Source organism: Propithecus coquereli, unplaced genomic scaffold (genome assembly GCF_000956105.1).
Source record: "Propithecus coquereli isolate 6110/MARCELLA unplaced genomic scaffold, Pcoq_1.0 Scaffold316, whole genome shotgun sequence".
Lineage (NCBI taxonomy): Eukaryota > Metazoa > Chordata > Mammalia > Primates > Indriidae > Propithecus > Propithecus coquereli.
This window is the reverse complement of record NW_012148797.1, coordinates 3,113,457-3,132,644: the sequence shown is the minus strand read 5'-3', so window position 1 is coordinate 3,132,644 and position 19,188 is coordinate 3,113,457. Positions and strand designations below refer to the sequence as shown.

Here is a 19,188-nt window from a genome sequence, read left to right as displayed (position 1 = left end):
GCATTCCAGTCCACGTGGCGGTTACAGTTTGATTTTGATTAATAAATAAGTACCTCGTTAATGTTTTTTAAAAATCAATGTACTTCTACCATATGATCCAGCAATCATGCTCCTTGATATTTATCCAAAGGAGGTGAAAACTTATGTCCACACAAAAACCTGCACACCGCTGTTTATAGCAGCTTCATTCATAATTGTCAAAATTTAGAAGCAACCAAGATGCCCTCCAGTCGGTGAATGAATAAATAAACTGCGGTACATCCAGACAGTGGCATATTATTTAGCCCTGAAAAGAAACGAACTTTCAAGCCATGAAAAGGCATGGAGAAAACTTAAGTGCATATTACAAAGTGAAAGGAGCCAATCTGAAAAGGCTACATACTGCGGGATTCCCACTGTGCAACATTCTGGAAAAGGCAAAAAACTATGGAGACAGTAAAAAGATCAGTGGTTGCCAGAGGTTACCGGGGAGGGAGGGAGGAGTAGGTGGAGCACAGAGGATCCTCAGGACAGTGAAACTACGCTATATGACAGACACTCTAATAGTGGATACACACCACTATGCGTTTGTCCAAACCCCACGGGATGTACAACACCAGGAGCAAACTTAATGTAAGCTTGGACTCCGGGTGACAATGACACGTCCGTGTAGGTTCATCAAGTGTAACAGATGTGCCACTCTGGGGGTGATGCTGATAATGGGGAACCTACGTGACGGGTCAGCAGGGGGTGTGTGTGGGAAATCTCTGCCTTCTGCTCAATTTTGCTGTCAACCTAAAACTGCTCTAAAAAAAAAAACAGTGTATTAAAAAACAAGTCACATGGAAAAATAGGCCATTCCCTGGGGAGTCGCCCAGGAAGTACTGCATTTGCATCCACAAATGTATTTTGACCACACTGTGGGGGCTGCCCAAGCCAGAGATGGCAATTAAGAAAAACATAAAGCATTTGTATATATGCCTCCCAAACGCACAGAACTCTTTCACACACATGATTTCATTTTTTCTGCCCTACTCCTATAAAGTATTACAGTTCTCCTTGTTTCTCAGGGGTTCGGTGAATGCCGCTTTTAAGGTTAACATGAATAGACAAAAGTTCTTGGTCTTTTAAAAAGAAGTTGTTAATGACATAATTGTAAGCTGGTCAGAATAGATTGTACAGAAGGTTTTATGAGATTTGTAAAAAGCTTTTCTTATTAAATCACTATAAAACCTCCCCAAAATAGCTCAAACTAACTTGGGAGAAGGCCAGTCATAATTAGTGGGAAACTTGAAATGCAGAATATTTCTTTAAAAATGCACTTTTAATACTTGAAGTCCACATAGTAAAAGGAACCCACGGCTAAGAAAGAGCCTGTGTCTTTCACAAACAAATAAGACTCCGTGGATTAGGCCGGTGTCCTCAAGGAGGTTAAACGGTCCCACTGTGTGAGTTTGGAGGAGTCATATAACCTCACTGGGCCTTGATTTCTTCATCTGAACAGAAACAAGCTGCCAAGGGAAAGGACTGGATCATCTCCAGGTACCTCCCAGCACTGCAAGACTCGTCTTTTCTAATTACGTTCACGCTCTCAATTTGCTTCACAAATTCCTTCTTCATGGTGAACTTGCAGGAAATGTTACATATTCTAAATTAGCAGGGTTCGAATTAATGAGCTTTTACTGTCTCCTAGGCAGATCTGGAGATAAAAAGGAGGACAGAAATATAAATGGGGTTTCGAGGTGCTCACTCTGACACAGAGTCACAGGTTCACGTGATCGATTTCAATTCCCAGGGCATCTGTTTTTTGGAATCCTTAGGAAGATAGGTCACGTGTTTTGCTTTGAAGAGCAGAGTCAGGCGCTAACACACAAAAGGACGTACATCGTTGGAAGTCTATCCAATTTTGCACAACCCTGGGGCATCTCCAGTTTCTCATCCCAGGAAAAGATTATTCTAGTGGTTTCAAAGGGTTTTGAGTAGCTGCTTAGTACTAATAACCAGGTCAGACCTAATTACCACAAAAGCAAAGTCTGATTCTTTACCTGGCGTTACAGACTGAGTTGTGTCCCTCAAAATTCACACGTGGAAGCTCTCCCCTCCAATGTAGCTGCACCTGGTGGTAGGGCCTTTAAGGAGGTCATAAAGGTGAAGCCCTAACCGGATAGGACTGCTGTCCTTGTAAGAAGAAGAAGAGACACCAGGAGTGCAACCGTACCGAGGAAAGGCCACATGAGGACACAGCAAAAAGGCGGCCATCTGCAAATCAGAAAGAGAGGCTCACCAGAAACCAACCTTGCGGGCACCTGATCTTGGACTTCCAGCCCCCAGAACTTCGAGTAAATAAATGTCTGTTGTTTAAGCCACCCAGTGTGTGGTATCTTGTTACGGCGGTCCAAGCTGACTCACACACGTGGGGGAAATGTAATAGTACTACGAGCTAAAACAGAGCGCCCACCAGTGTCGGGCTCTGTGCTGACAGTCTGAAGTGCATTATCCCACCTAATTCTCACACTAGCCGTACAAAATGATTATTCATCGTTTCATATAATTTCTTACCGTATTATCTTGTTCATTCATTCTCTCCCTCCTTTATTCATTTGTTTGATTAACATGTGGCCAGCACCAATCACTCATTCATTCGTTCAAAAAACATGCCCCAAGCACCACGCTTACAACTTTCCACAGAGCAAATCACTTTGATTCCAAGAAGGCCTACTAAGGGTACCAAACGCACTGTGCACGTGGCCTGTACGCAGCCCTGCGATCACACACGTTTAGTCTTTAGGGACTCGGGGTGTCTGCCCCTTCCATCCCTGTCTTCCTTGCTGCAACATCCATTTAATACCTATTGTATGAAACCATCTCCCTTCTTTTTATTCTTCTGCCAAGTATGTACTGACCCCTTTTCAAATCTCAAAATTGAGGTTTGCACATAATCGCTCTGACAATTCCCTTCGTATCAGAGGCCGGAATGGAGTGCATCTTAATGAGATGCATAATTGCTCAGTGCAATGCTTTTATTCACCAGCCATTCTGTGACTCAGCTCGGCAATTCACTTTCCACCCATCTTCCCTCGAAAAGGGCTGCAGGTTTCACTCCTGCGGCCTGAGACATTGCGAACGAGCGCTGTGTTTCTCAGGAGCCCCCGTTCGTCACGATCATGCCGCTCACTGGCCGTTTTCAGAACGAAGATCAAATCAGAGTACACCAAAGGCATCGTTGTTTGGGAAACATCTCAACGGCAGCAAAAAGAAACTCTCAGAGGCTGCTGCGTTCCTCATATCCCAAAACAAGATGAAATAAATTGAAATTAAATAACTCTTTCCTGGTTTCATAACGCAACTGCAGACAGCAGAGATGGCTGGCCAGAGCCCAACAGTTCATACCAAGTGCACGTGCACATTTGATCCAGCCCAGGTGGCCTGGACCACAATGTACATCAGCACTAAAAACCAAGTGAGGCACAGTGCTCTACAGTTTGCAGACAGCTCTCACTGCCTTCTCAGCTCTTGCGGGAGGCATTGCCAGTCCCAGTCTTAGAGGCGCGGGGCCTGACTTGCTCAAGAACATCCTTGCAGGGAGGTGAAGCTGGGTCCTGAACTCAGGACCTCTGGCTGGCAGCACTGTCTAAAGCAGGACCACCTGGGCACAAATCCAGCCACGCCCCGTCATTCACGTATCATCTTGGGCTGCTTTCCCACTCAAGGGCAAAGCTGAGTAGTTGCAACAGAGACCTAAAATATTTGCTGTTTGGTCCTTTTATAGAAAAGGTCCACTGACGACTGGTCTAGAGATGAATGCACTGGCTCAGTTTAGCGCATTAGGATGCTCCAGCAGAGCGAGATGGCTTTGGGGGTGCTTTGGCTCTAGTTTGTGGGCAATCGTGGACTGAACACTGAACTGGGAGTCAACTGACCCTTGGCTGTGGTTGTTGTGGCTGCTGCTGCTACACAATTACACACCCTTACTATGTGCCTAGCACGGTTCTAAGTCTTCTATCGCATTATCTTCCTTTAGTCTCTACAACAAACCTATGAGGTAGGTACCCTTATTATCCTTACATTGGCAGATGAGGAAACTGAGGCATAGGAAAGTCAAGTAATTTCCCCAAGGTCACTCAGCTACTGACCAGCAGGGTCGTCTGCTGGGAACCAGCATGCTCTATGCCCCTCTCTCGTCTAGAGGTTCAAGGTCAGCCTCCCCTGTCGGTTATGAAGAGCTTCCCTCTGGAACGTTATTTAATATCTCTGAGCTTCCTTCCCCGGGCGTCTATCAAATGGGAAGAGGATACCTGCCCTGCCAACCCTCAGAGAATCGTAAGTTTCAATGAAGCTAGCCTACAAGACAGTACTTTGAGAACACTGTAAGCATTATATAATTGTGAGGGAAAATCTTGACAACTCTAACACCATTAACTGCAAACATTTATTCAGTCTCTCACCCATAGGAACCCATGGACAAAACTGTGATCTGGTGTAAATTTCAGGTGGCATGTGTGATTGTCAAGGAGTTCTTACAAAGACACAGAAGGATTCTGGCCCATTCCCTGCATGTGTGTGAGCCACCCTGAGCCAGTGGGGGGTCCTCGGGGTTGCTGGCTTATTCTTAGATTTGTTGGCATATTCACAATTCCTCACCGATCCTTAAACAACTCTGGAGGAGGCACTATCACTGTCACCATTCTCAGTGTTCCCATTTTCCGGACCCGCCATGCTGCTGCTGGCCTGACGCCACAGACCCAGCACCTCCCAGGCCTCCCCTGCACCCTGGTCGTGGGCGAGGGAAGCTCTAACTAAAAAGATATGAGTGTGTATTAGTTTTGTATTGCTGCTATAACAAAGCACCACAAACTCAGTGGCTGAAGACAACACAAATTTACGCTCTTACAGGTCTGGAGGCCGCAAGTCCTAAAGTCAGGGCGTTGGCAGGCTTGCGCTCCTTCTGGAGGTTCCATGCAGCAGTGGTGGTGAACCTGCAGCCTTAAGGCCACAGGTGACCTTCTAGGTCCTTAAGTGTCGCCTTTTGACTAAATCCAAATTTTACAGAACAAATCCTTTTATTCAAAAGGGTGCAGCAGAGAATGATGAAGCTTTTCTTGCCTCCTTTGGTGCTTAAAAAAGAACAATCTTGAAATCAGAAGGCCGCGGGTTCCCCACCCCTGCGAGGGAAAAATCTGTTCCGTGCCTTGTCCAGCTCTTAGAGGCCACTTACATTCCTCGGCTCATGGCCCCTTCCTCACATCACTGCAACCTCTGCTTCCAACCTCACATCTCCTTGTCTGGCTCTGACACTTCAGCCTCTCCCCTGTCACGATTACACCGGCCCCGCCTGGATAATCCAGGATAGTCTTCCCGTCTTAAAACCCTCCACTTAATCACCTCTGCAAGGTCCCTTTTGGCACAGAGGTAACATATTCACGTGGCTTTGGGAGGCCAGGAACTGTAGGTCTTGGGTTGTGGATGACCCTGGGGTCAGGGGCAAGGGCAAGGATGGCACCAGAGAGGAAGAAGGGACGTCTGCAGCCCATCTCCTTACCTGGGTTTCGCAGGCTGTGCCACACACGCTCACCTTTGGGACTGCCTTGGCTTTGCTGCCCCAAACAGATCCTTTGCCTAGGCCTTGATTAAGGAGCCCCCCAAACTGGCGGCTGTGGTCCGTGGGACTCCCCAGAACCCTACTGGGTAAAGCTTGAGATCAGCAGCAAAATTGCCTTTCAAGGCTTGCCCTGGATTTGGACAATGATATTCAGCAAGTTAAATTGGAACAACCGACCTGATAAAGACAGCAGCATTTCTCAGGCTCAAACTAGAAAACAAATGGCAGCAATTTGCCACCGGCTGTTTTTGGCAAAGCCCTATCTTAACAAGATACTTATCACTTCTTCCCCCTGATTTAGTTAAGTTGTAATGTCCTGGGGAAGGAGACTCAATTATCAATTGCAATCGACTCACGTTGTCCTAGCTCCTGGTTTTTATTTCAAGATCATCTAGGCCAGAATCCCAATTATTTTTGTTTTATTTTCAGAAAATCACAATGTTATATGCTGTTCTCTGATAAGACAAACAAGGAATAAACCAGCCAACAAAAGACACTCATTTTGCCACTAGCTCAAGAAAAATGACACTTTACTCTGGATGAGTAATAAAAATAAATTAATTAATAGGGAATTTCAGTTCCTTCAGATGCTTCTCATTAAAAAGAGGGTTGGCAAATTAATTTTACTGTGCTGATCTCTCAGGACCTCAGTTTTGAAGACGGCGATAAATCAGCCCATTTCCTGGCCCTATGAAAGGCACTGGAAGAGAAGGCTATTGATTAGCACGAGGTTTGGAGATTGTCTGCGGATTTCTATTTCTCATTCAATCCCTTTGCCCCATGACCGTGAATAATTGGATGTCAGCTGCTTCTGAACTCTCTTAGTATCTGCCAATTCCCTGAAGAAGTCACATTTCTTTTCAGACACCAGCTCATTTATCTTGTAAAATGAAGGAAAACCTACCTCAGGCAGAGTCTGAGATTCTAAACTAAGATGAACTATTCTACAGATGAGAGAAACCCAAATGTAGCGAGACAGAGAAAGTGAAGGCCCCCTTTGTGAATGAGTCTGGGTGGTGACAAAATACTTTTAAGAGACATGTCTCAAGACAGCCTTCAAGCCTCCTAATTTCCAAATGTCACTCTTGAATCTATTTTCCTACAAAATGCACTGAAATTTTTAAGCAGCCCCATCAGACCTGGAATGAAGGTTCTCTGGGGACAAGGATGACAAGGATGGAATCACAAAGCCCCCATGCTGTGTGGTTGGCTGGGAGTGGCTTATTAGCTGAGGAGCGGCTTTCTCTAATTCAAATTTGTCCCTCTGCAAAGATTACAAGTTGCTCCTTGTTTAATGAACTTTTGGGTAGCTCAGAATGTTCCACCTGCAAAAACCATGGGCTCAGTGTAGGTTTAATTCTTTACCCTTAGTGCTGAATGGGTGTGGGGGATGAGTGAATCCTTTCCTGTAACTCCTTCCACCAGCTACCGTGGCGTCTGTACAAGGCTGTGGGACCAGTGCTTGGCAGGTCAGTGTAGGCAACCCTCTCCAAAATGGGCAGCCCCGAATGGCCTTTCCCAGCTGTCTGTTTGGGGCTTGCTTTCCCTGGCTTCGGCCTTCCTGTTAATTAGGGAAAAGCCCCAGAATCATCCTGATTTCTCTTTGAATACTGATTTTTGGTTGGGGCCTTGGCCAGTGGAAGAAAGATGGCGCCCAAACAATGTCTCCACTGAGCTCAAAGAAGAACCCAGTAGAGGGACTAGAAATAGGCCCCTCCTGACAAGAAGAGTGAATTGGGAAGGAAATTACATATGGTTACTGTGCCTAGGAAGGGAATTTTCCAGATGAGGAAACTGAAGCCCCAAGAAGTTGAGTTATTTGTCCAAGATCCCACTGCTATTCCAGTAAGCATAAGAGGACTCAGGACTCGGGGCTCAGGGCTCTAAACTCCATTCTCTTTCCACTAAACTGCATTGTTCAAGATCTGCTGCACCAGGCACTTGGGGGCAGTGCAGGGGGATGGGAGGAGGAGAGGGTGACACCTCAAAGTGTCTTTTGGAGGTAAAGGTTGGGGTGAAGGTGGGGCGTGTGGAGGACCCACCCTGGGCTCCTCCTTCTTGTTTCTTGACAAAAGTGAGTTCAGGAACAGCCCAGTTCATGATGAGACCTGACTCTGTGGCTGCCCAAGGGACCCCATCCTCTAACCCCACAAATCCCCTTTACCCCAGGGACACTGTACCCAGCAAGGACAGGGCTGCCTCTTAGCAGTATTATAGTGAGCTCTGCTTCCAGGGCGCCCGTTCAGTACCACAGATCTCTTCTCCCTGGGTTGAATCTCATATCAAACACAGGAATACTTCCTGCTCCCACTTGCCACTGAGAAGCACTCCACGGCTATGCAAACACAGCTTTTATTTTCCAAGGTTTCAGGAAGCAGAAGTGTGCCACGCTCTGGGAGAGGTAAGGACCTCTGCCCACTTCCCCATCTCAGCCATCTGCACAGGCTGGGTGCCACTTGCCCTTTGTCAGCTAATACACTGGATGGCCGCTGCTTCCGGGTGCTCCTGGGCTGCTCTCTAAGGAGCCCTTCAGTGGAAGCCCGTGCAGACCACCCGGACCCTGTGAAAACGCAGCTTCCACCAGGCTCTGCATTTCCAATAAGCTCCCAGGTGATGCCCGCTGCTGCTCCTGGGCTGGCTCTGAGTAGTAAAAACCTAGAGCAGTGGTTCCCAAACTTGGCTGCGTATTGGAGTCACCTGAGAGCTTTGCAAAAAATACTGCCAAAGGTGTGGCCTGGGCACTGGGATCTTAAACATTTCCTTTTTGATTCTAAAGCGCAGCCAAGGCCGAGAACCCCTGCTCTAAAAGCTGGCATTTCCTTTCAACAAGCGGAACCTGTATGGCGCACTGCCACCCAAGCGATCTCAGCCTCCACTCACCTGCTCCCAGGGACGCTTTGCTCCTCCTGGCTTTGTGCCTGAAGGACAGTAACGACAGCAAGTAACAAACAGTCCTCACATGGTGCCAGACACCTTCCTAAGCATTTCTCAGGACACTATGAGGTAGGTGCTATTATTATCCTCTCGTGTTTACAAATGAGAAAACTGAGGCACAGAGAAGGTAAGAAGCTCTCCAGTGTCACACAGCTGGCAGGTGGTGGCATGGAGATTTCAGCCCAGGTGGGCTGATTCTAGAGCCTGCACTCTTCACTACTTCTGGGCTGTGTGGCCTCAGACATTCCTCTTTCTCCCAGAACTTTTTTCCCAAACACTGGGATGGGACATGAGGACAGAATCCAAGCAAGCCCTGAACTTGCTGAGTTCTCAAAAGCCCGGCTCTCTGTTGGCAGTGTGTCCATCATATCCATGGATGCATCCGTGGTATTCCATAAGGAACATGCTGGAGACAGAACAGATGGCCAGAGTGATTTCTCCAATACTCAAAATGACTGCCAGAACTGTACATTGGCCATTCTGTGGCTTTAAGTCCCTGGTTTAAGAGGAAGAGAAGGAAATGTTGCATGAGGCCGTTTTGGGCAGCACTGGAGTCTGCCTGGGCGTCACAGCCCTGAGGCATGTTCCAGGATGGCCCAGCGTCTGCCAAGGCTTGGGGCAGGTCCAACCTGTCCGCATCTCCAGTGCGGTAATGGAGACATCAGACAGCAAAAGGTCCGCTAGAGACCCTGGAGCTGCTGACTTTTCTAGAAGTCAGGAGCTGCAATGGAACTTGGTTTTCACACATCCTTGGCAGGCTTGTCCTAACCAGAGGGGCATGAAGGGGGATGCCTGCCCAGCGGGGACAAAGCTACAACCCCTTGATAGTCCATGCTTCCTCTCCCCTTGGCTAGATCTTAACTGCACAAGGCAAGATGGAGCCACCTGTTCCTGTGAGCCACCACTCCTGTGCCTGTGCTCCGTTGGGATGATGAAGGGTACACACCTCCACACACACACACGCACACACACACGGGCACACAAGCATGCATGCGTGCACACACGTGTGCACACACTTGTGGTCCATCTCTACACTTCTCCAACGTGTCCTTCATGCACTGAACTCATGTAGGACACCAGTTTACGATGGTCAGTTTACTGGCCTGATTCCCCTATTGGACCATGAACTAACAAACTTTTTCTCCAGCTTCATTGAGGTTTAATTGACAAATAAAAATTGTATATGTTTATATTGTACCACATGATGCTTTGATATGTGTATACACTGTGGAATGATTACCACAATCGAGCTAATTAACATATCCATCACTTCACATAGTTACCATTTTCTATGTATACAAATGTTTAAGATCTACTTTCCTAGCAGCTTTCAAGTATATAATACATTATTATTAACCACAGTCACCCTGCTATACATTAGATCTCCAGAACTTACTCTTTCTAACTAAAACTCTGCACCCTTTGACCGACAGCTCCCCTTTTCCCCCATCTGGTAGCGGCTTCTTTAGATCCCGCATGTCAGTGAGATCGTGCAGTATTTGTCTTTCTGTGTCCGGCTTATGTCGCTTAGCGTCATGTCCCCCAGGTTCAGCGGTGTCATCACAAAGGGCAGGATTTCCTTCTTTTTTAAGGCAAAATAACACCCATTTCACATTTTCTTTCCCCATTCATCTGTTGATGGACATTTAAGTTGATCCTGTATCTGGACTATGTGAGTAATGCTGCAATGAGAGTGCAGATATCTCTGTGAGATGCTGCTTCCATTTCCTTTGGGCATATAACCAGAAGTGGAATGTTCTGGATCACACAGTATTACTAGTTTTAATTTTTTGAGGACCCTCCATACTATTTTCAATAATGGCTGTACCAATTTACATTGCCACCAACAGTGTACAAGGATTCCCTTTTCTCCACATCCTCGCCGATATTTATCTTTTGTCTTTTTGATAATAAAGGATATACCGGGTTAAATAAAATATATTATTAAAATTAATTTCACCTGTTTTCTTTTTACTTCTCAAAATGTGGCTATCAGAAAATTTCAAATAACATGTGACTTACGCTGCATTGCTAGTGAGCAGCACTGTTCTATTACAGAAGGACATTTCACTTGAGCTTGGAAGGGGGAAATCAGGGAAAACTTCCTGGTAGAAGTTTCTTCTGAGTGAATAAAAAAAAAAGTCAGCATTGACTGGGCAGCTTGCCACAAGCCTGGAACTCTATATGTTTCTAATTTAATTCTTAATAACTGAACCATTGGCATTTTGTCCCTATTTTACAAACAAGGTCTCCAGCACTCAAAAAAGTTTAGCCCTTTGCCTCCGGCCTCTCAGTAACTAGTGGGGAAGTGGGGTGACCCACAAGCTCCACCGGGAAGTGTCCCCAAGTGTCTCTCCTCCAGAGAGTTTAAGAACAAGCCAGGTCTTTGTTTCGGCTCTATCCATTCTGACAAGGTTAAAATCCAGTTGGCTGAGAAGCTATTTGAGTTGTGTCATTTACAGAAAAATCAAATTATGTAGAGGCCTCTTATAATTGAGGGTAATTCAGGAAATAACTTTCTGAAAATGGCAGACTGTACAGCTGTGTCACCATTTGGAAATCGCCGAGGTCACTGTGTCACTCAAATGCCCTTCTCCAGTTGAGTGTGTCAGATTATATTCGTACAGACCGACACAGGAAAACCCCATTAGAGCATCGAGCTTACTACCCAGATTTGAATATATTGGGTCAAGAGAGGCTTGTTCCTGAAACTTCTGCCCCTAAAGAAAGGCTGAGTTAAATGTGAACCAACAGATAAGACCACTAGTACCACACTGACACCCCCCAGAGATGGGGTCTTATTCAACAACTGTTACTGAGGTACCCAACTAGATATTGGGAGTGTAACAAGCACAACCACAGGAGACTTTTAAAACATAAAAGCTGTATCTGCACATTTTCCAGGAGATGGGTTGAGTGGACATGTACCTCCACACACCACACACACACAGTGGCACTCGTCGCCTTATAAATCAGTGCATCAAGCGTGCAAATCAGCAGAGTCTGCTAGACATATAACATGAATCAAAATTGTTAGGAAGTCTGCACCATGAATACAGCTAGTAGTTTCCAGGCAAGAGAAAATCATCTATCTTATTATTATTCAACAAAATTTCAAATGTGCATCTGTAAAATGTCTGAGCCTGCAGGACAGGGGCAGAGCAAGGGCCCAGACCCCCTGAGAAAAGTCCCAGGTCCCCTAACTCCACCCAGACAACTGGTGGCTACTGATTAACACCAACTCTGACCTCGGCACTGTCCTAAAGGATTTTGAATTTCACGCACTTGGAAGACTGGTATCGTGCTCTTGTTTTACAGAGAAGGAAACCAAGGCTTGGGGAGGGCAAGCGATTGTCCCTGGTCGCACAGCTGGGCCGGGATTCCCCGGTTCCTTCGTGCAGCCAATCCTCTCCTCTGACCCAAATGGGGTCTGACTCAGTGTCCCCCATCCGTCCTGGCTTAATTGGAAATCTGACCAGGGCAGCTTCGCTGGTTTAAGAATAATGGAGCCACTAGTCATGGTGAAACAGACAGTTCACTGTCCCTGGTTTTTCACAACGGGCCTCCCTGGTCTATTGTAATTTGCAATTAACAATGAAGCATTCTCCTAAGTGCTGTGTGCAAGATCAGGTTAATGTAATATTTCATCGTTGCCAGCCAGCTGCTGGGGCTGGCAGTAAGTAATACCTTTCCATAAGGAGCCAGTCCACAACCAAATCAATTAATCCCTCTTCGGCTGGTAGACAGCTGTTGGGTCAAAGAAGATAATTAGATGGACTCATCGCTTACCAGGTGGTTGGTAATGAAGGGATTAATTGACCAGAGTTGGGGACCGCACAAGGTCTGCTCTTTCATGCATTCCCCGGTCTGCAGGACCGCCCAGCATCATTCTTCCCGGACAGCAGCTCAAGAGGCAGAGGGTGCTTTTCCCCTCCACGCCTATCTGTAGGATTGTAACTGACCCTGCAGAAACCCCCCTCTGATGTCTGGCCTGGAACAAGCCTCAGTTCTCCTTCTTGCTGGCTCCACAGGACAGTGGCTCAAGTGTCCCTTTCGCAGGGTTCCTTTCAATACTCTGCCGGGAGGCTCAGTACCTTGCATTTGTCCACAAAATGCTGAGTCTCCAACACTCAAGGCACCAGACCCACCTACAAATTTTCAAAGGAGCAGACCGAGGAAAGTAATCTGTCTCTGTGGCCCAGTGGAAAAAAACTGACACGGGGCCTTCATGCTTTGAGTTGCTTTTCTCGTGATGGGTTATGGGTTATACTGGAACCAAAGAATCAAAGATCTTTAGAACTAGAGCGGCCCTTAAAGACCCTCCAACCCAGTGCTCCTGAACCTGGCTGCCCCTGGTTGCTCACCCAGGGAGCTTCAAGAACTATAAACGCCCCAGCCCTTATCCCAGGCCAGCAAAATCAGAATCTCTGGGGGTGAGGCCTGGGCACTGGTCAGTTATTAAAAGCTCCCCGAGTGGTCCTAATGTGCAGCCAAGCTTGAGAACCACTGATCTAGTCCAATACCTTCATTTCGTAGGTGGCGATGCTGAGGTCAAGGAGGGGACGTTACCTGCCTTGGAGGAGCCGCAGAGTTAACAGGGGGCTGAGTCAGAACAGAAGCTGGCTCATAAGATGCACACCATCTTCTGCGGGCCCCACATGACCACCAACCCCGCCAGAGGGTAAAGACTACACTCTCCTCCCGGTACCAACCTACCTCTCCCGGCCTCCCTCCAGCCAGCCCCCGGCATCACCCTCACTGCAGCCACAAACCCTTCACGGTTTTCTGAATGTGCCATGGACCGTCCCACCTGACTTCGCTCCTGCTGTCCTCTCCCGCCCCCCATGATGCTGTTCCCTCTTCTCTGTCATGGGGAAGTCTCACGTATGCCAACTTCTCTCTAAAGGCTCCCATGTGTGCTGCACCTCGAAGGGTTAATTACTCCTGATTCTCTCGTGACTTTGCAAAAAGCTTCTATCATATACCACTTATCAGGTTACATTGCCTGGGTGTCTCTCGTCTCCATGCCTTTTTCCTCTATTCAATAAATGTCTATAGAAGAAACAACTTGGCAAGCATTGCTAAAAAAGCTATTTAGGTTGGGGCTAGGAGAGGTTCCCCACCCCCTTGGATTATTACAAGCTTTTACCACCTAAGACATTCAAATGAATCAGTGGCCCCCTACTTGCAAATTTCACCAAGCTGTGACATCTCATGGCAGAGTTCTTGGGGTGACTCCTGCAGTAAGTGAAAACCAAGTCTGCAGTTATTTACTGGACATCACTGGGCACCCCACACCATTCCGTAAGCCCTGGCTCTTGCCACTGGGAAGTTTACAACGGGTCCTGAGCATACTCGGGGCCTCAGCTTCACTCACTGGGAAAGAGGATCTCATTTTTCCACCCGGGAAAGCTGAAACAGTAGCCTCTTCTCATCCTGCAATCTAGCCAGGTTAGATAAGCCCGGCTCTACCACTTAGGAGCTGTGTGATCTTGGCACATTGCTCAACCCTGTGAGCCTCGGTTAACTTATCTGAAAAATGGGGTTACTGGAGATTCAGTGAGGGTTGTTGTGAAGATTCAAAGAGATTTGTGTGAAAAATATGTAGATTAGTCACTGTTGTGTATTACACGTTCGGCGAATGTTCATTTGTCTTCCTTTCTCCCTCCTTTCCTTCTATCCTTCCTGCCTTCCTCCTCTCCCCCTCCTCTCAATCCTTCCTCCTGGAGCCAACCTGATGGAAAAGTTCACTTTAGCACACCAAATACTGGACCATAAGGGGCCATCAAATAATGGACATTTCACTGTCACCCTTAGTCTCCCTGGAGACTTTTCTGCCTTCTTATGGAATTTGTTTTTCTCCTCAAACGGTTCACCCAGAAGACCTCCAGATCCCCGAACACTGACTGGTCCTCAAACACCCCTAAGAAAGCAGCAGACACTGGACGTGCCGTGTGCCCTGTGCAAAGCTCCCAGCTCAGCGCTTACACACTCATGATCGGCGCGTGGTGTGCAACGCTCTCCTTGGAACGCAGTAATCACAGAGCAAATGCAAACGCTAAAGAAAGAACCAAGCAGGGCAGGGCTGAACCACACGGGTGATGCTGTGAAGACTTCAGGGAATCCACGAGAGGACCAGGGGGTGGGTGAGGCAGAAGGACAAGCTGTCCCGCCCTCGCTGGCACTGAGGGGAAATTATGCCCTGTTAATGGCTGACGACGCAGCTCTGCCCCGTGCATCTGAGCTGAGCCAGGGTGGCCCGCAGATGTGCTCGGCCCACAAATATGCAGTTGGCAACTCCTGAACTTCCGGTGACTTGACGCCAGCTGATCTGATCGGCAATTACGTTTTATTTTGGGGCCACAGAGACAGCAGAGAACCAGGAAAATTATAAGACATCGTAGTGCAGTTTTTCTAAGAATATCGACTACAAACTTTTTTTAACCAATTGTTGTTTTAATGGTTAGGGGTTTGCAGGGCACTAAAATAAGAAAACCCTGAACACTAAGATCAGATTATAGCCAGTTTTCCCAGGGGAGGTTTAAGCCTTTGTTCAGTGTAAATCTGGGTTTGATATAATTTTTTTGTAGGGGGAATGGGGTAATTTCCGCCAAGAGAATTTTGCTAGTGACAGTGAGTTCAGCATAGATGTAAAGAAACCTAGATTTGTAGTTTGTCCTGGGGTTCAATCTTACTCTGTTTCTTACTAGCTACATGGCCTTGGATAAGTTGTATAAAATCATCGACCTCATTCCTCCATAAAATGGGGGTGTACTGCTAGCTCCGGGCTTACTATAAGCTTAGATGTTTATAAGCATCTAGATAGGATCTGGCCTACAGTATTTGGTAACTAAGATAATGCCTTCTTGCCATAATGTTAGTTTCTTATCATCTAAAATAAATAGTTCCTGTTTTTACCATCATATATCAAACTCACATAACCAGTCAGTATAAAAAAAGGAAAACATCATCTAGGGGAGCAGTTTGTTTCTAGCAATTAAGAGTTTGTCCCCTGGTACCATTCCCCCAGGCTCAGTGGCTTCAACAGCCTGGCCGGTAGGGAAATACGAGAAACTTCAACCGAGCCCAGTTGGGTGCAAAGTCTGTAAATGTCTTGAGGACACGAAACTAACTGAACTTAACAGGAACACTCACTCTCTTCTCTCCTCTTAACTCCCCAGCCCACAGCAGCCCCAATGATCACCAAGACAGTTTCTCTGAAAAGTACCACTTACTGAACTTGCGTGGGAATGGAACAAAATCGCAGCTTGTAAAGGAAGCCAGCCTAAGAAAAAACATCCCGAGACAACATCCCGAGGAAACGGGGTGATTTTCCTGCAAGGACATTTCCCTGGTTGCCGGCTAAAGGGCCAGACAACTTGCCCAAGACGTCCTTGAGGGAGGACAGTGACTCACCCGCCCACACCCTCACGAATGCCTCCCAGAGCTGCCTCTCGGAGTCCCAGGATATTGCTAAATGGGCCTGTCACCCAGACAACGCTTGGAACACTACCAGAAGGAAGAGATGGCCAGGAGAGTCATCTCTCCTTTGGTTGGTTTGCAAATGGACCAAGCAGGGTCTCCCTTGCCAGTTAACTCACTCCTGTCAACCCTGGGGTAACAAGAATAACCAGACCCAAAGGCTAGGCACACACAGCCTCCTCACCCTTTTGTGCCTAGCTCTGAGCTGCATGTAGTAGGCACTCGCAACAGAAGATGAAGAAATGAATGAATGAGTGAATGAACCCAGGAAGAAGCAAACTCCATAGGAGGCACTGAGCAAGGCACAGCACCACGTGCAACCTTGCAAGGTGGGTATCGTTCACACTGTACTGTAAATGAGCGAGAGCATTCTCAGAGGGTTAGGTAACCTGCCCACACTCACGGAGCTAGGAAATGATGAAACCAGGCTTCGAATCCAGGTCTGACTCTGAAGTCAAGGCTTCCAATGTTGAAGCCACCCTCATGACCACAAAAATGACAAATCACACTTACAGAGCCCCTGACACATCGTAATTATTCCATCTTCCAAACATTCCAGAAAGATTTTTTAGACGGGAAAACTGATACCTAAGGAGGAACTCATCATATACCCAAGGTTGCACAACAAGTTAGAGCTAAAATAGGAATTTGAACCCAGATTTTCATTCTTTCAATCACAAGTGTTTGGGGGCACCCTCACTAGGCCAGGCTCTGTGTTAGTTGTTGGGGAGACAACAGAGAACAGGACACAGACACAGTCCACAGACTCTGTCCAGAGGGGCGGCTCCTTCAGAAATAGCTCTTCCCATGACACCATATGCTGCCCGTGAAAATCCGCAGCAGTGCTTCGCAGTTTCGTTTTGAAGGAGAAAATGATCTGAGAACAGAGGATGTCAACAAAAAAGATGGGAATGGTTTGCATCTGAGGAGCCTGGGTTGTTTTCAACGTGGGTTACCAGAACCCTCTCCTTTGTCAAAGCCCAATCCTGCCTCTTCGTGAGGAGGGGGTGTGTGGACAGGGTGGGAGACTCGCCTACAATAAGCAGACTGTTTGGGCACCAAAGGAAACCCAAATATCAAATTCCCCGATGAGTCACCACAGAACCCAGTACAGAAAGCCTCGGGCAATACTGCCTCGGCAGTTACCAGGCTAATCTGGCCTCCTCTGTGCCCTAGTCACACCTTGAGACGGGGCATGAGTTAAGCTGATTAGGCCACCCATGATGCACAAACTCAGGTCAATTTTTGCAGAAGGGAGTGCAGGTGCGAGACTGGGAACAGAGGTGGGATGAGAAAGTTCTCAGGTGCATCCCTTTGCAAGAGTTCTAAGAATGTAGCACCCACGAGGCCCAAGCATTATCTTCCTTCACCAAGCACCTTGGTCCACAGAAATACAAAATTAAGAATCTGATGCAAAATGCAATCTAGAAACTAGAGCCAAAGCAGTACTTTTTAACCCTCTTTCTCTAGTGAAGGTCTGTTGATGTTGCTGCTAGTTGTAGACTCCGCCCTGGAGTCTACACGTCAAGACCCACACACACCACTGAGGCCATCGCCATGGCGACCAGGCCTCCTAACTTTGCACCTAGCTTTCCACAGAGGACACTTGATCTTGGTTGGAGCTTTTTTTGCTCCAAGAGGAATTCTTTTTCACAATTGATGGCACAGAGGCCACGTTTGCCCCCTTGTTAAACTGACGAGTCAGATTTACTGTGACGGTCACTTAGCAAGAAGTCCCTGCACACAAGGGAGTTTGCCAAACTGGTACAGTGAGGTGCGGCACGTTTGGCATCTTTGGGCTTTAATAATCCAATGTGGGAGCTGTGTGGCGAGTTCGCCCACACTCAAGCCTGCTGTGGGGGTGTCAAAGGGGAGAACGCGCAGTCCCCGCCAGCTCTCCAGTTTCAGAGGCCCATTGCTGGGGCCTGCGACTGTGCGGATCTCAGGGGTCCGAACTCTGGGCGGGTCTGAATGCTCAGTCTAGCACTAAACCGAGGCATTTCCCTAATTCTAAATATCTCTTGCTAGAATTAGAAAAACGGTGACGAAGAAAGCAACCACTGAAGACAAAATGCCAGGCAGTGGGAGGACGTTTTAAATCCCCAAAGAACACGGCTTTGGAGTTTTTAAGTTATCCTCCACCCCCAAAAAGTTGACATGTGCTAACAGAGTCCCCAGGGCTTACCTGGATCGGGTTGTAGAGCTCCTGCAGGGGGCTTCGGGACCCCTTCCGGCAGCAGATGTCCACAGCAAAGGGGTTCCTCCGCATGACTGAGGAAAGAAAGTAAAGGCTCATCAGAAATGAGCAACCAAGGTTTGTTGTCTGGCAAAGAAAAAGGCACCGAGGAGAGAAGGAGAAACAGGTAGGAAAGGAAGAGAGAACATCGGCTTCTAGCAAATTGCAATTTCCAATTCCATTCCCTTATCCCGTGGTACAGCTACCACTCTATGTTCCCAAAATTCAGGCATCTCCACACCCGGAAGGGTAGAAATCATGCTAAAAATTCTTCCCGGCAAGGTTTTTAAAAAACAAGATAGGCATCTAAAACTCACTGAAATGAAACTGTTTACAAAGACAGTGTAAAGGTTGTTCCAAAAGAGCAAGTTCTGCCAAGCACCAGGCTTGGTGACGTATCTTAAGATTCCACAGACTTCTCCCTCAACAATCAGTGACCTCTTATTCCTGGTCCCTGGGAACCTGGTCTCCCGAGAACGGTGCGAGTTCTTCCCTAGGAAGCTTCTCCCACCGGATAAGGCAGAGGCCCAGCCTTCGCAAAGCCTTTCATAAATTACGTGATTTTTAATTAAAATATCAGTTTGAGGCAGAAAGGATGAGAGTTTATGGTCCCAGGCAGATGGAGGCGGCACTTACAATTAATAAAAGAGAGGGAATTAAGTGAACTCCTCAAAACCCACCAGCATTGCGGCCACCAAGAACCATTTTCAAATGGAAATGGATTCTTTCTGTTTTCATTCTTCTTGTTCACAAAACACCTGCACTCTGTACAGCCACGCACTCACACCGTGGCTAACACACAGCCACGGGCTTGACAATTCTCTGCTGAAGGAAGAGGGAGGAGGAGATGGGGAAGGAAGGAAGGAAGGAGAGAGGGAGGGAGGAAGGAAGGAAGGAGAGAGGGAGGGAGGAAGGAAGGAAAGAGAGAGGAAGGGAGGGAAGGAAGGAAGGAGAGAGG

At 47.3% G+C, this 19,188-nt stretch overlaps 1 protein-coding gene across 2 annotated transcripts in view; it reads right to left on the bottom strand.

Annotated features, from left to right (window-relative positions):
• The window catches only part of CHST11 (carbohydrate (chondroitin 4) sulfotransferase 11), a 293,711-nt gene that overhangs the window by 119,767 nt on the left and 154,756 nt on the right, over positions 1–19,188 (bottom strand). For both annotated transcript variants that reach the window (XM_012650258.1, XM_012650257.1), the window contains one exon: positions 18,180–18,265. In XM_012650258.1, the coding sequence (XP_012505712.1) occupies positions 18,180–18,265 (86 nt within the window). The remainder of the gene's footprint in view (positions 1–18,179; positions 18,266–19,188) is intronic.